A 15560-nucleotide genomic window follows, 5' to 3' on the forward strand; every position below is an offset into this window, starting at 1 on the left:
AACCTTCAAAGCTCAAATTCTTCAATTTTTCCTTTTTTAAAATTCATGTTCATACTATTTCACTACTGTAAAAGTTGTACATTTTAACCAGGATAATGCTATGTAATGTGAATTGAGTTTATTAGAAAAAAGACATAATCCAGGCAATGCATTTTTTTTCTCAGCATTAGAAGATACAGTCAAAATAAGCATATTTAAGATTCTTTGTTGCAAAGCTCAAGACACTGAGAAATGTGCTTAGAGTCCTCAGATGGAGAGAAAAGATAAGGGAAGGTGATTATCGCCTCTCAATAGTTTCTGGGGAAAAAAGAGTTGCTGGTAAGCACGGAACAACAATTCTGATTACAGTCTGGTCCAGAAATGCTCTTCCGTGGCTCGGCCTCCCCATTCGAGTTTTTCCTTTCGAATCTGTTCAGAGCTTTCATATCCTCGGTTGATATAGAATCCATTTTTGCCATCATCTGAATAATCTGTCCTGTTTGTGGGAGGCCAGGTTGAGTCTTCTGCCAGCTTTTTTTGCCAGTTCCTATACTGACTTTTAGAATAGAATCCAAATACTTTTTTGATCAATTGCCAGAACTCTCGATTTTGAAGGATGGCATCCTGGAAAATCAGGTGAAAAAAAAAACAAACCATCATCCACTTCCTCTGAGGCCAGGTTGCTCCTGACCGCCCCTGTCCCCCCAGGCCTTCCTCTGAGATGTGCTCGTTGCTGCTGAGGTAGCAGCTTCTCCTCCTGCAGTTCCCATGAAGCCTAGCAGCTCCCCAGCTCATTTGCTTGAGAAGCGAGAGCATACTGATATTCACAGAAATCTGCTGAAAGCTTACAGCCTTCCATTTCCCAGTTAAATCCTGGCTGATGATTCACTTAGAATTATTTTACTGCCAGACTGAAATGATAACTAGGTAATGTACTCAATAATGTACTCAAAAATCAAGGAAAAAAAATCACTACTACCTGGCATATGCCACGTCTAAGGTGCCAAATAAAGGTTTGTTGAATGAACAGATGAACTCTAGCAATCAAATGGATTTCGTTTTCCATTTTAGAGGCTCTATTTTTTCTGTGTTCACATGCATGTGATTTTTAGACATTTATAATAAAGAAATAGTCAAATCTTGCATTCCACCTTTATTTATACTAGGCTTTCTGCCATATACAATTTGTAGCTACAGTCTTCTTAATAATCATTTTAATGGTCATATGACATTTCTTCAAATTGCTGTGTAACTATTTTTAAGAGAAGCAAGCCTTTATTTGCTTGTTTCACAAATAAAGCTGACTGTGCTGCTGTTAATTATTTAAACAAGCAGCATCTCTACTTTTGATTCGAGTCAAGCCTAATATTTTATCACTGTAGATAACACCATGATGAATACCTTCATACATGTAAGGTTTTTAAAATCTCCTTTTTTTTTTTTTTTAAAACATAATCTCAAAAATGGAATCCCTCGGTTAAAATGTGAAACTTTATGCTAATTGTATATAACGAGATATTAATGTGTGAGTGTGTGTGTTAAATTTGGTTGTTCCCTTTTCTCAAGGAACAATACATAAATCTTTTTTTTTAAAATACTATTCTTTAAAAATATAGTACCTGAACCTTTTACTGAGTAGAAAAAGTGATTTAGTGACACTGAGTAGAAGAGAAAAGCTATAGGGAAGACTTTCAAGGGTAAGAATTGACTAGAATAAGTAGCGGCTTCCCTTCTCTCTTAATTAAGGAAGCCCTTCTGGAGACAGCTTTTCACTCTTAAAGGTCTCATAGAATTTTAGAGCTGGAAGGTCACCTGGTCTGGTCTTTACTAGATGATTGAGAATCCAGGAAATGTATAATACAATACCTTCATGTGAGGCAAAATTTGAGTTAATTTGATGTTTTGCTTTCTTTGCTCCTGATTCTGACAGCATTTCTATGTGGGCTTCAAAGAAGTTCAAATCATTCCCCCGCCCCTCCACCCCCCCCCCCCGCCCCACATTTCCCCCAAATAAAATATGGACAGTTTTTACAAACCCTTCATAACTATCACTATTGGGGACAAAAGTGTTTGCTCTAAAAAATGAGCCTGTTGAGAATGAGACCCTTTATTTGTTTATCTCCCCAGAAGAATAGTAGGAACCATATAGAAGTTACTTTACCTCTACAAAAAAGGCCACGCAGAATTGGGTGAGGGCTGTCACCAAAATCGAAACCCTCCATGACGTTATGGTTGGGAGCAACTGTTACAAAAGGAATACCACTATTAAACATTTTATACTTAACACGTTGAGAAATGCACATTAATCATATTATTTAATTTAAATATTTGTAACAACTCTCTGAACTTGGAGGGCAGGCACATCTTTTACCACTTTATAGTGCCTGGCCCAAGGATTCAGAGCCAATAAATGGCAGAGCCAGAATTCAATTGAGAACTGACTGCCTCCTGACCTGAGCTCCCTCAATTGCCAGATGACAGACATTGAGTAAATGTGCCCTGATTGCAGACATGAGATAGGATGCTTTGGAGCCTGTGTGTCTCTCTTTATTTTTATCTTTTCAAATAGAGGGAAGAGGACAAAAAGATTAAATCATTTATCTAATAAGAGTATTACTTATAATTGACCCCAAACAAAATCTGCTTGGAGTTTATTCTTTCAGTAAAATTGACCTATGGGTAAACACAGGGGACAGAAGTAAAAGTTTATTTTAACTGAAATGAAGGTAATATTTTCTGAACAAATCTTCTCAGTCCTAAATCCAGTGGCTGGATGCAAGTCAAACACACCCAACCCACCTCCTTTTAAGGATTAAAGCATACATACTGACCACCAAATACACTTATTAAACATGTGTGAGAGCTACGACTTCCCATGGCTACAACCATAGGGGGAAAATATGGTTACATAGCCCCCTTTATGACCCTAAATAATGGAATATGGCTGATTGTGTAGGGAACTGAGCTACCTTTCGGACTGAAACCACAGACCCTCCACAGTGTCTAAATGCTCATCTTTAATATTCATCCCCATTCCGATACGAGTTATTTCAATGTAACACTTTGCTATTTTTTTCCCCAAGTGGAGACACCCTTTCTCAGGGTTGTGAAATACAGCACAGTGGGTGCACAGTTGTCTGGAGAAAGCTGTAAGATATGGCAATGGGTCAGATAATAACGAAGAACCTAGCTCTTTCCCTCATTGCTGCTACTGCCCTGACCTTGAAGTCTCTTCTCCATCCCTTGGCCCGGAAGGCATGCATAATACTGTTTTGGAATTATTTGCTTATATGATAGATGGTCTTCCCTCCTAGCTTCTGAACTACTTGAGTGGTAACCATACCTTACTTATCTTCATAACCCAGTGCCAAGCACACTCTGAAGCTTCATATTGTTTCTTAAATGGCTGAATGGTCCAGGCTTTCATTTCCAAACTGCTTCTCTCTCCACACCTCTCTGCTCTCACATATAGTTCTTCTGCCATCATCTAATTAACCTGCTTTAAATGTCCTGCTGAAAAACCTGCCCAGGTATCTTCAATGATTCCTTGCTTTTCTCAGGATTAAGTCCAAACTTCACTGGCTATCTTCATCCATCCATGCCTTTCTCATACTCAGCAACCTGCTGCCTCAGTCTTGGCCATACTTGCAGATGTTCTGTGAAACAAACCTTGCTTTTGATTTTTATCTCTATCACCCTACATTCTTTTCATTTCCAAGACAAAAGAGATTCTTTCAGCCCTCTCTGCTTGTGCCCAGGCCGTTATCCTGGTTGGGAATACCCCTATCTCCTACCTAGCGAAATCTAACCTATCCTTCCAGACCCAGGTGAAGCTGTATTCTCCTCCATGAAGCCTCCCACGACAGCACAGGCCACAGTGAGAGCTCCTCCTTCCTCTGTTCTTTGTACTTCTGTCTATCTAAATACTTTCTTTAAGCATAGGTGGCCTCAGCTGGCCATGCCATCATTTCACTTGGTTATTGCTCATCTTCATAACAAAACTGTAGATTGGAGGTCAAATCAATTCTCCTCTGTCCTCATTTCTCCAACAATGCTGAGTCCAAGATTGGGTTCACTAACTTCTTAATCAGTTTAATTTTAACGCACTGTATTCTGGATCAAATGATGCTCACTAAAAGAAAATTCCTATAGTCAATGTTTGACAGACAGGATTAGCTTATAAATCTTTTTCTCATTCTTCGCAACTATATTTTGAAGAGTTTCTACTATACGTTTTGAAGAATTAAACTTGAAGAATTATTGTATTAATAATTTTTTGTTCCATTAGTACAATAAACATAGTAGAATAAAGTATCTAAACATACTATTTCAGATATGAACAGGATAAATGTCTCCAATTGATAATACTATAAAAACAGTCAGAGATCCAGATATATTATTCGCTCATCTAGTAAATGGGAATAGCCTCGCTATATTCAGTAGTCAGAGAGGCTATGGTAATAACGGAATTGCAAATTACAATGCAAATATGGTCCCATTGCACATAGGAGTCATGCCAGATGTGCAAATGTAAACCGCTTACCTCCATTCCACGGTATATATCTTGAAAATCAGAAAACAGAATGAAAACTGTGAGACTCAAGGCAGATATCAGCAGAAATGAGAATATATCTGAAGAAATACCAAACATTATTTTTAGATGCTAAAAGAATGTTTCACATAACTTGGCACACATTGCAGAATCAATTATCTTTGTTGGGCAAATATAGGTTACATCTTCAGATGTTTTGATATATTCTCATATGTTTTAAAATATGTTCTAATGCTTACAAGACAAAGGTGATATTTTAAAATCTTTCTTTGAAAGCCGGGCGTAGAAAGCTCCTAATAAATGTATTATAGTGAATTCCATAAAAGAGTTACCTCAACTGAGGAGTCCCAAGGAGCTGGGACATCCTGCAGTGACCAGCTCATGTAAATGGTGACCAGAGAGGCCTTCATTCTTCATTGCCTAGAGAATAAGGCAATGAAGGGTCTTCGATTGACATTCAAGGCCTTCTACAATATGGTTCCAATAAGCCTTTCCAAACTGACCTCTGATTACTCATCCTTATGTGCGTAGGAAAGTTAGGCCAAAAGCCTGCTGCTTGCACAAAGGCTCAACACTTTTTAGCTTCTGTGCCTCTGTTCACAAAATACCTACATAGATCGTACTCTTCTTGTCTTGGAGAATTCTAATTTTTCATTAAAAATCCAGTTCAAATACCACCTTCTTTTTAAAGACTCCCTAGTCCTTCCTTACAATTTTTTTTTTTAAATTTAGTAGGGTGTATATCACACTCTGCTTTACATGATCTTCATTTATGTATCAACTAGACTGTAACCACTTGAAAGCGGCTCTGAATTGAAAGAGTGAAAGCCTAGCATGCACATCTGTTGGTTCTCTCTCTCCCAGCCTGTCCCAAATGCCAACGTCACTGTTCTTACCCACCAGCCCCATCCACTCCTGTGCCCATCAGAGCGTTTAAGTGCTTTATAGATGGTGCCTTATAAGTGATTTTGATAGGATCAGAACCTCCAGGCCAAAACAATAGCATATAATATAATCAGAGTTGCCATGATATAAACGATACTTATAAACAAACTTATAAAGAAACTCAAAACTTATAAACAAACTATGTTTTGTCTTATGCTCATTTATTCCAATGTTGATGGTCCACTGGCCCCCAACTATATAGGTCAATACCAACCACAAATCAGAGGTAACTGCTCTTCTACAACAAACATGAATTTTTGAAGTAACAAGAGCTTTGTTTTCACCTTATGTGCCTACACCCACCCTCACATTCATCTAAGCCTCACTTTATATATACAACTAGATGTAGCATCTCCCAGAAGAATTAACCAGGCTTGCTTGAGAAGTGTGTGAGGCAGAGAGAAGAAAAGCTGGAGCTGCATCTTCCAAAATAAAGCAATTTGAACATCTTGGTACTAAGAAGCTCCCAGGAGACGGCTATGTGGATTTTTCATGTACTTCATTGTTTCTAAGGCCCAAGGATCCAGCTGCTGGAAAGATGATGCCCCAAATTTCCAACCTGCTACTCACTACAACTGAGCTGAGTGCTGTGCACATCCCGCTGTCCTCAGACTAACGATCTGAAAAGCAGACCAGGCTTGTGTACAAAGGAGTAGTGTGGAAACATTTACAAGGCTTTCTCCTTTAATGCAGCTTTGATTGGGAAACATAATGAAGAACCGAAGTGAATGTTGCCCTCCTTAGTTAGTTACCATTGATGAGAAAACTTGAAAGAATAGGGCTCTGTTTATACAGGTGATTTGGGAAGACAAGTCCTGGGCAAGCCATTCCAGGTTATTTTCAGATAAGAAAAAGGTTACTGAATATTCACCCCTGTTTAATAGAAATTTAACCTGTACTTTTTCTATATCTCATCATCACAAGTTTATCTTCTGTCAAAGGCTGATAAGAAAGGTAAAGACATTTCCATTATATTAAAATAAAATTGCTTGTATATTTTAAAGTAGTTTCAAGGGCTTTTTACTTGTAACTTTGAAAGAATATGATTTAGTATAAGATTACATTGGTTAGAATATTTGTTTATAAAACTTTCTTCATTTAAAATGATCAGTTTTGTTTGACATAGAGGTTTGAGTTTAGCCAAAAGCTTTAAATTGCTATGATGCAACTAATCCAGTTCTAATAAATTCAATTTATGCAAAGGACTTTGTGGCTATTATTTAAATTAAAGTGCTAGCTGGTATAATATATCTTTCTTGTAAAATATATTTACAATAAAAAAAAAAGACTATAAGAGATGAACTTTAAAACATAAAGCAGAATCTTGATTTGCTGTGACTCCAAGGACATTTTTAAACATTGTATCAAAATTAAGAAAAATGATAAGAAATTCAGAAAGAAGTTTACAGAAAATCAAAACTTAAAATAAAAAATCTTAACAAGCTCTCAAAACCTTTGGCAAAACAGCTATACAAAAAAATAAAATGGTGGGGGGAGGGAAGGTTGGGAGATGAGAACAGAAAAAATGTAAATAATATAATTGTTAAAAACTGGTTTAATTTAGTAAATGTCCATTTTTAGTTTAAGAATAGAAGTAAGACTTGATTTCCTAATACCTATGACTTATTTAGAAAATTAAAAATTAGAGTTTATGCCATGAGATATACAAAATTATAGTAAATTTTCTGAAGCAGAAGTTTTACAGGCTACATTCTCTAAAATGACAATAGAATTAGAAATTATTAACCAATTTTAAATTAAAACTCTCTCCTGATACACAAATCAAAAACAAAATTCTAAAATTCTGTTGGATCCAAAAAGAAATCAAGTTTGTTTATAAGCTATTGAGAAAAACTGGTAGGAGAATAAAAATAAAATCCTATTCCACTTGAGAATTAAACTCACTAATCTGAAAACTATCATGTCAAAGAGGACATTAAGTCATAATTAGAGACACATGAAAAGTAATGAATGCAACCCAAGCTACAATTATGGGTCTAGAATGCATTCTAATTTTATAAGAATAAAAGAAAATACATAAATTCTAAAGTAAATTGAAAAATTAAAATTTTTTTCAAAGAAAGTAAGAAGAAGGAAAAGAATAAAAAAATAAATTAACAAGTAAAAAGCATACAGAATTTTTAAATCTGAGAGCTGATTCTTTAAAGACAATCAGTAAAAATACATGTCTGGTAAAAATAAATAAAAAATAACACATATAAATGTTATTAGGGTGAGAAGATAGTAAAAAAGTTGTAGAAAGCATTACAAATTATAAGAAAATGCTACCCAAAATCCTATGTAAAAGCCTGATAAATCTCAATGAAATGAGGATTATCTGGGTAAAAAAATGTTGCTATTTTAAAAACGGTTTAACCTACTAAATTAATCTTTAATAATAATTCTTTCAAAAGAATGATTTGAAACCAGATGATTTTACTGAGTTCTTGCAAATTGTCTACAAAATATTTTTCAGGGGAAGAAAAATTTGAAGAGTTCTCAAGTTTAAAACCAAATCTAACAAAACACTATGCATACACAAAATCAGACCCATCCCATATAAAATATAGATATTTAAAAACTCTAAAATATAATTCACTAAAATTTATAATCTATTACAAATAAGTAGAATTTGCTCAAGAATATGAAGGAAGTTTAATAAGATTACTAATATATTATAGCAACAGGTCAGAGGAGAAAAAAGTATAATCATCTCAGTAGGTGATGAAAAAGCATTTGATGAAATTCATCTCCCATTTTAGATTTTAAAACATACTTTGATTTATTGTATATAGAAGGATCTTTTCTTTACATGATGTAGCTTACCTCAAACCAATATCGAAATCATATTTACAAGTGAAAACTACTAGAAGCATTTTTATTAAGAAGAACTATCTGTTATTATCATTATTACTTAACATTGTCCTAGAAATTCTGAACTGTGCACTAAGAAAATATAAACAAACATTTTAGCTATTGGAAAGAAAGAAGGAACAATATTACTTGCAGATGATAATAATTATCTTTTTAGACACTCAAAAATTGAGGATTAATAGCAAAATTCAGAAAAGGTTTTGGAGAGAAAATAAATATAGAACAACACTATACCCTTCATATATATTAGTGAAAGTTAATTATAAAATATAATGGGAAAAAAATCATTTACAATATAAACAAATCTACAAAAAATATATGATTGGTTTCTTAAATGTGCAGGATCTATAATAAAGAAAATGACAAATATTTACTAAGAGACATAAAAAGAAGTATGAATAAACAAATGGAGAGATGTAACAATTTCTTAAAAGTGAAGTCTAAAGTGTATAACAAATTTTTCTCAAAGGGGATTTTTTAAAAGTCTGACAATTTATTCTAGAGTTTATCTAGAAGAATGAACAAGAAATAAAAGTAAGAAATTTTTGAAAAATGAAGAGTAATGAGGATATACCAATCTTACTATTTAGTAAAACTTATTATAAAACTATAATTTTTAAAGTTTAGTGAAAGATCAAGAATGGGCTGGCATCGATAAAACAAAAAAGACAGTCTAGAAAATATTAATTATGTATAAATTAATATATATAACATATAAATATAAACTTATATAATATAAATTATGTATATGAGAAAATCATAAATAGGTATAATCATGTGACACTACATTCAATTGAAAAATAAGTGGCCAAAGTAATAGTAAATAGTAAAATCTTCTGGGAAAACTTACAACTGGTTAGATAAACTAGTTTGATCTAGATCCCAAATTATATCCCAAAATTAATGTTAAATTTAAAAAATATTAAAAACATTTAAACACTAAATAAATGATAATATGATTTTGTAATAAGAACAATTGTGCATGAGGACAATGGAAAAGAATCACAAAGGAATAAACAGCTTATACAAATAAATAAAAAGTATAACAGTAACCCAATAGAAAAAAAAATGGATAAAAAGTGTAAATGGACAATTCAGAGAAGAAGGAATGGCTAAGAACATGAATACATTTTCATCCTCACTGCTGATCAAAGAGATGCACAGAATGATTAAAGTAACTTGCTCAGTGTTATAGTTACTAAGAGGTCAAGTTGTATTTGCATTGGTTGGAAAGCCTTTACAATAAAATATCTGGACACACATAGATGTGCTTAAAATTCTTCTTGATGACCCACAATAGGACAGGACTCACGTGACCATTTAATAATGCATGTGCTTATTTGCAAATGAGGAGGTTTCTGCCCATGGCCTCAACCATCTATGAAAATTAGCATTCACTACTCAATTTTAGAGCAATGCAATTATTTCCTTCTCAGGCAATCATTTCACAAGTGAGTTTCAACTCTGGGAAGGAGGAAAAAGTAGAAAAAAACTTTAAAAGAAATATACTTCACATACTTACAGTTTGTGTAGATGGGTTTTCTAAATGGCTTTCCCTTAGAAAAGATAAATGCAATTGTGATACAGTTGATGGTGGTGATGGGCCACAACGTGGTACTCTCATAACTTAAAATTGAACCAGGGATCAGAGTTGCATTTCCAGTCCAGTTTCTTTCCAAACTCATATTTGTGGAGAAATTATGTTGGTTGTCCAGAAAGCACTCACTACAAAAGAATCACCAGCATTTATGGAACTTTTTATTTTATTTTTATCCAGCAGGTAGAAAAAAAAAATTAGTTAATCACTACCATGAGAGCTCAGCTTTCAAACTGGTCCAGTCAATAACTACCAAGACATATTTTGCTCACCTCTTGCAATGACAAAGCAGAAATAAAATTCAGAGGAAGTCAAGATTGTTCTTTGTCTAACTTTCCATTTAGAACAAGTGATCTGTCTTGAAAGGACTTGAATGACAATTTTCTAGGGAATTCCTTTCAGTTCAGGGTAAATGAACCTTGTACGTGTGTGTGTGTGTGTGTGTGTGTGTGTTTTGTCTTCTCTTTTATGGACTAATATAAACCTCATTCAATGGATCCTGAGTTTGAGTCCGGCCACTCTAATCCACTCTCTTCCTGAGGATCTGAACATAACACTCTCCTGCTTATGAGTGTCTATGATTTTATATTGCTAATAAATTAAGTTCAAACATCTCAAGCAGGCCCATAAATCTTTGTATTCTGGTCTCAACGTACTTTTCCAGCCTTATCTTTGCTAGTCCTCCCACATTCCTTATACTCTAACCATATAAGAATATTCCCTTTTCCCTAAGTATCACCATTTGCACACCTCTGAAGTCAGATATGCAATTCTCTCTAACATCACTCTATCTGAAACTTTACTTTCTCTGGCAAATATAACTAGTGCCCTCATTCTTCCTGCTAGTGCTGAATTTAGCTCATTGTTTTGCAATTATTCATTCACATATTTTTATTTTCTACCCCTGGGATAAGAGTTATCTGAATGTGGAATTTTGCTTTTGATTTTATTTTTTTGGTGTTGTTTACTTAAATTTACAACAAATCCATAGTACATAAAACAGTGAGGTTACATATTTTCTCAGAAAAATATTTGTTTGAGATATGGGCTTTCCCAGTTCTCACTGCTCTATTTGCAATGTTCTTCTTCTTCTTTTTTTTTTTTTTTAATAATCAAAATACAAATTAGTTTCCATTATCATTCTTGTTTGGTTGGAAACTTTTTACTATTATTATAACTGTTTATAGTTAAAATTCATTTTCTAATTGTGACCTCAAATGCAAGACTAAGTCTTATTATCCTTGGCTCCCTAAGTTCCCAAAATGTGCTTTGCATTTAGGAGATGTCCAGTTAATGTTTACTGAATATATTAATGAAACAATCCGTAGTCATAGGCATTCTTGCACAAAGAGGACAGATAGACTAAAAGGCTTGAGTACAGGGTTTAAAGGCTTGAGTCAGGGTTTAACACCAAACATATCTAATACAACATACTTACATCGTACATAAGAAAGTTGAGGGTTAGTATGGCATAACTCACTGATAGAGGTAGGACTACCCATCTACCACCCTTTGGGCTACACATGTTATTGCCTAGATTCAATAGACCTTTTCTTTTCTGAGTACATGCACTCCAATTTGGAGGATAATCTGGTTTTGAAACAAAAATGAATTTTCTATTTCAAGTAATACTTGTATTTCTGAATTTGGGTCAAATGACAATCTTAGACATCATTCAGTAGTTTTCAACCTGTTATTCACTGGTTCCTGGGGCTCTGATGCCTTCAAGATCAAGGTGAAATAAAGGGGAGTTTGTATAATCCCAGCTTCAAAAAGAGAAGCTCTTTTCTTGTCTTTCCTTTTGGAGGCCCAGCAAGCAGGCTTTGTCAGAAAAAATGAAGTTTAAATATCTCTAGCATAGTTCACCTCATCTTACCCTTAATTTATAGCTAAAGAAACTAAAGCCCAGGGAGATGAAGAGACTTGCCCAAAGTCTAGTGTTCAATTCAATCAGAACAATGATGCTATCAAATAACAGCTTAATTTTAAGATTCATTTAAAAAATCCAAACCAATTTAAGCAAATCTCTTAAATATCAAGGCCAAGAAACTATAGCCCATAGACCAGATCTGACACACCACTGTTTTTGTAAAGGAAATTTTATGGAACACAGTCACACCCACTTGTTGTCTGCAGGTGGTCTATGATTTGTCTACATGTTGTCTATAGGTGCTTTTCCATCGCAACAGAATAGTTGAGTAGTTGCAACAGATTCCATCTAGTCCACAAAGCCCAAACCCTTTAGTGTTTGGCCCTCTGTAAGAAATGTTTGCTGACCCCTGGTCTGTATGATATCTAAGTCACTTGAGAAGTAATAAATTCATTCAATCAACCAGCTGTTAGATCTACACGTCAACAACCAATAAGAAGATCTCTTTCCACTTGTTCCATGTGGCCCACCCCAGGGGTCCACTGTGTTCTGTATTTCATCTCATCACTGATTTAAGTGATGGAGACACAAATTTTGCAGTGTGGAGACACATATTTTGTTAGTTAAAATTTGAGGGTAAGTGCTCAAACTTAGTTGTGCAATGTTATTGGGTATTCATTGTATTACCTTCAGAAAAGAAAACTAAGAAATTGAGTATTACCTGTATTTGTAGACCTCACAGTACCAGGGCTGCTGCTTCACAGAGAGAAATGCATAAATCTGCACAGTGCAGGTGAAACAGGTATTCAAAAAGACTGAGAACAGCAAAGAAGGAGAGAGAAGCTGTCCTGCTGGTCGGTATGGAGCCAACTTTGGGTATGCATGGGTTAAACTCACTGAAAGACAAATGCATTTTTCCCTGTTAGAATTTCATCTTTGAGAATAAAAAATTGAGAAGCATATTATCTTGAGTCTTGCATTGGGGTCCAGATTCATTACACACATAAATTGAGAATTTACATCTAGGTAAGCACATTTCCTAGTTGCATATTTAATGATATCAGGCTTTGTCTCTTTCATGCTTTGGTTTCACCTTCAGAAACAAAAAGTAATGGATTCAAAAGTTCTGTAATTAATACATTTACCATATTGCAGAATGTAAATATTTTTTTTCTATAACCAGACTGACCAAGAATAATATGTAAACATAGAAGATGACCTTCCATGTGGGTGAGCATTACTACTATCTCTTAATGATGATGAGAAAGTGGAGAGTTAAGAATAAGAAGGCATCTCACTAGACTGATCTTCATATGTTGGAATTATTTTTTTTAAAAACGGTTACTATATTATTCATTTAGCCATAATACTCTGAGTACTTCTGTGTACCAGGATAGAGGCTAGAGATGTATTCTGCTCCCTCCTGAATAAGTGTGTAAATGTAGAACTGCTAGCGCACATTAGACTTGGTTGGGAAGAAGAACTCATTAAAAAATCTTGCTTCCAGATAAGAGTATTAAAATATTTTATAGCATTTTTGAACCTATGATTGATTTTTTTAATGTAAGGTGTTGGCAGTGGGCAGAGATTGAACAGAACAACTACCAAAAAAATACTACATCCTTCTTAGAAGCCATACATTCTAACAAGCTGATGAAAATAGAATTTACTTTTTGAGGGCGGAGATGAGAAGAAGCATGGAAAGGTCAGAAATTAGATACATGACATTTAATGGTTTATATCACAGTCATGTTTCAGTTCTAGCCTTTATATCTATCACCTACCTCTTCTGTTTTCATAGCCTATCACTGGTTTCTTTGATATAAGAAAAGAAAGTAGCATATGTATGCTTAGGTTTGTGTTCATGCATGTAGGGAGAGGTCAGTGGTAAATAGGTGTCCAGTTTGGGAAAATAAAACTTTGAAGTATACCTTCAGTTTGCTCACTGTGTGTGCTGGGTGATCACATAAACTCTCTGGTCTTTCATTTTTTCATGAATAAAGTAAATGCACTGGAATTTAAGTGGTCTCCAAAGGCTCTTCCAGCTCATTCATTCTAAAACTCTATAACTAAGCCTTTACCTTTACCAATTTAAGCAATGTTTCCCCAGGAGGGTGCTGGGCTAGAGGATGTGGGCTATGCAGAGAACAGAAGGACATCTCATCTGCTCTCAAAGAGCTTGAAGTCCAATGAAGACACAAATGGGTTGTGTAATAAAGGATTTGTCTGACTTTTGTCCCAGGTTCTCGGGAGGTTACCTCTTAACCCATAGAAGAAAGAATTTGGCTGGCCTTCCTGGGATGTATCCTCTAAATCCTTGAGATTTCTTTAGTTGATAGGAGTGTCTTTGATATTCATGGTGGGCCCTGACAGTTTATGCTAACAAGACAACTCATGGTGGACCTGAGAGAGTTTATGCTAGAGAGATGATTCAGGATGGAAGCTGGTCAGAACAAAAAGATCAACCATGAAATTAGAGGGTTGGGGATTCTAGCCAGGTGATATCAGCTTGATATTCAGGGAGAAGAGGAGAGTTGGAGACTGCGTTCGACCTTATAGACAATAATTCAATCAATTATGCCTATGTAATGGAAGCCCAATAAAAACTTCAGACACCAAAGCTCTGGTGAGCTTCCTTCTCTATTTGGTAGTACTCGGCATATTGTCACACATCGATGTGCCAGAAGGGTGAGACAAACAGATTCCCCAAGGAGTGGACAAAAGAAGTGTCATGTCTGAGACCCTTCCAGCACTCACCCTTTGTCTCTCCTTTTGGCTGGTTCTGATTTGTATCCTTTTGCTATAATAAAAATGTGATCATATTTATAGCACTTTCTTAAATTCTGAGAGTTGTCGATGTGAATTACTGAAACTGAAGTAGTGAGAACCCCCAAATTTGTAGCCAGCCAGTCAAAGTGCGGATGGCATGGAGACTCCCAAACTTACAGTGGTATCTGAAGTGAGGACAGTGTAGTGGGGGCTGTGCTCTTAACTTGTGAAATTTGGTCCTACCCTGGGTAGTGGTGTGAGAAGTCACTGAGGGGCACAGAATGTGGACTGTGGTCAATGCTGAGGAAGGGTACAAGGAGGCTGTTTGGTGCTCGAAGAGGCAGAGACAAAGGCTGTAGTACTTGAAGTCCTCTCTGCACTCCACTGTTCAAAGTAGAAGGTGGCTATAGAGTTCCTAAAGAGGCCATGGATAGTGAAGAGGTGTAATTGCATCTGTGTATCTGGCTTCTCCCACTTTGGTCATCTCTCTCTCAGATGTTCATTGAGTTTCTGGCTTTTCTTTTATACAAGGACTATGGTAGATTGAAGTATTGGCCTCATCATGGCAGAGTGGACTTTACAACTCCTTAATTTTGGTTTTACTACGTGATTTTCTCTGGTCAAAGGGATGTTAAAAAAGGTTTGGGGCCTGCTTGCATAACTGGGCTTGCTCTTTGCTCTGCTTTTTGAGATCTGCAATGAGAAGATGCCCAGGTCTGTTCATTAAGCCTGGCCTTATGATGAAAAATATGGAGCAGACCTGAATCAAACCTATAGTTGAGACCGAGACCAACTGATCTACATCCTAAAGAAGAATGGCTCAGCTTAGACCACCTAGATTAGCCGAATGACAGTCAAACTATAGACCTATGAATTGGTGTTACAAGTCACTGAGTTTTGGGGATGGTTTGTTATGCAGCATTATTACGGCAATAGCTGATTGTTACAGAGACCTTACATAAAGAATATTTTAA

The 15560-nt window shown here is 35.4% G+C and overlaps 1 protein-coding gene across 1 annotated transcript in view; it reads right to left on the minus strand.

The window, feature by feature from the left end:
• Positions 1 to 55: 55 nt before the first annotated feature.
• ATP13A5 (ATPase 13A5) overlaps positions 56 to 15560 on the minus strand; it is a 97836-nt gene continuing 82331 nt past the window's right edge. Inside the window, exons 26-30 of the mRNA XM_016136245.2 lie at positions 12539 to 12713; positions 9873 to 10075; positions 4523 to 4611; positions 2141 to 2221; positions 56 to 603 (exon numbers count right to left, since the gene is read on the minus strand). Coding sequence (XP_015991731.2) covers positions 343 to 603; positions 2141 to 2221; positions 4523 to 4611; positions 9873 to 10075; positions 12539 to 12713 — 809 coding nt within the window. The 3' untranslated portion in view covers positions 56 to 342. The remainder of the gene's footprint in view (positions 604 to 2140; positions 2222 to 4522; positions 4612 to 9872; positions 10076 to 12538; positions 12714 to 15560) is intronic.

The sequence above is a fragment of the Rousettus aegyptiacus genome, unplaced genomic scaffold (assembly GCF_014176215.1).
Source record: "Rousettus aegyptiacus isolate mRouAeg1 unplaced genomic scaffold, mRouAeg1.p scaffold_m13_p_4, whole genome shotgun sequence".
NCBI classification, from domain to species: Eukaryota; Metazoa; Chordata; class Mammalia; order Chiroptera; family Pteropodidae; genus Rousettus; species Rousettus aegyptiacus.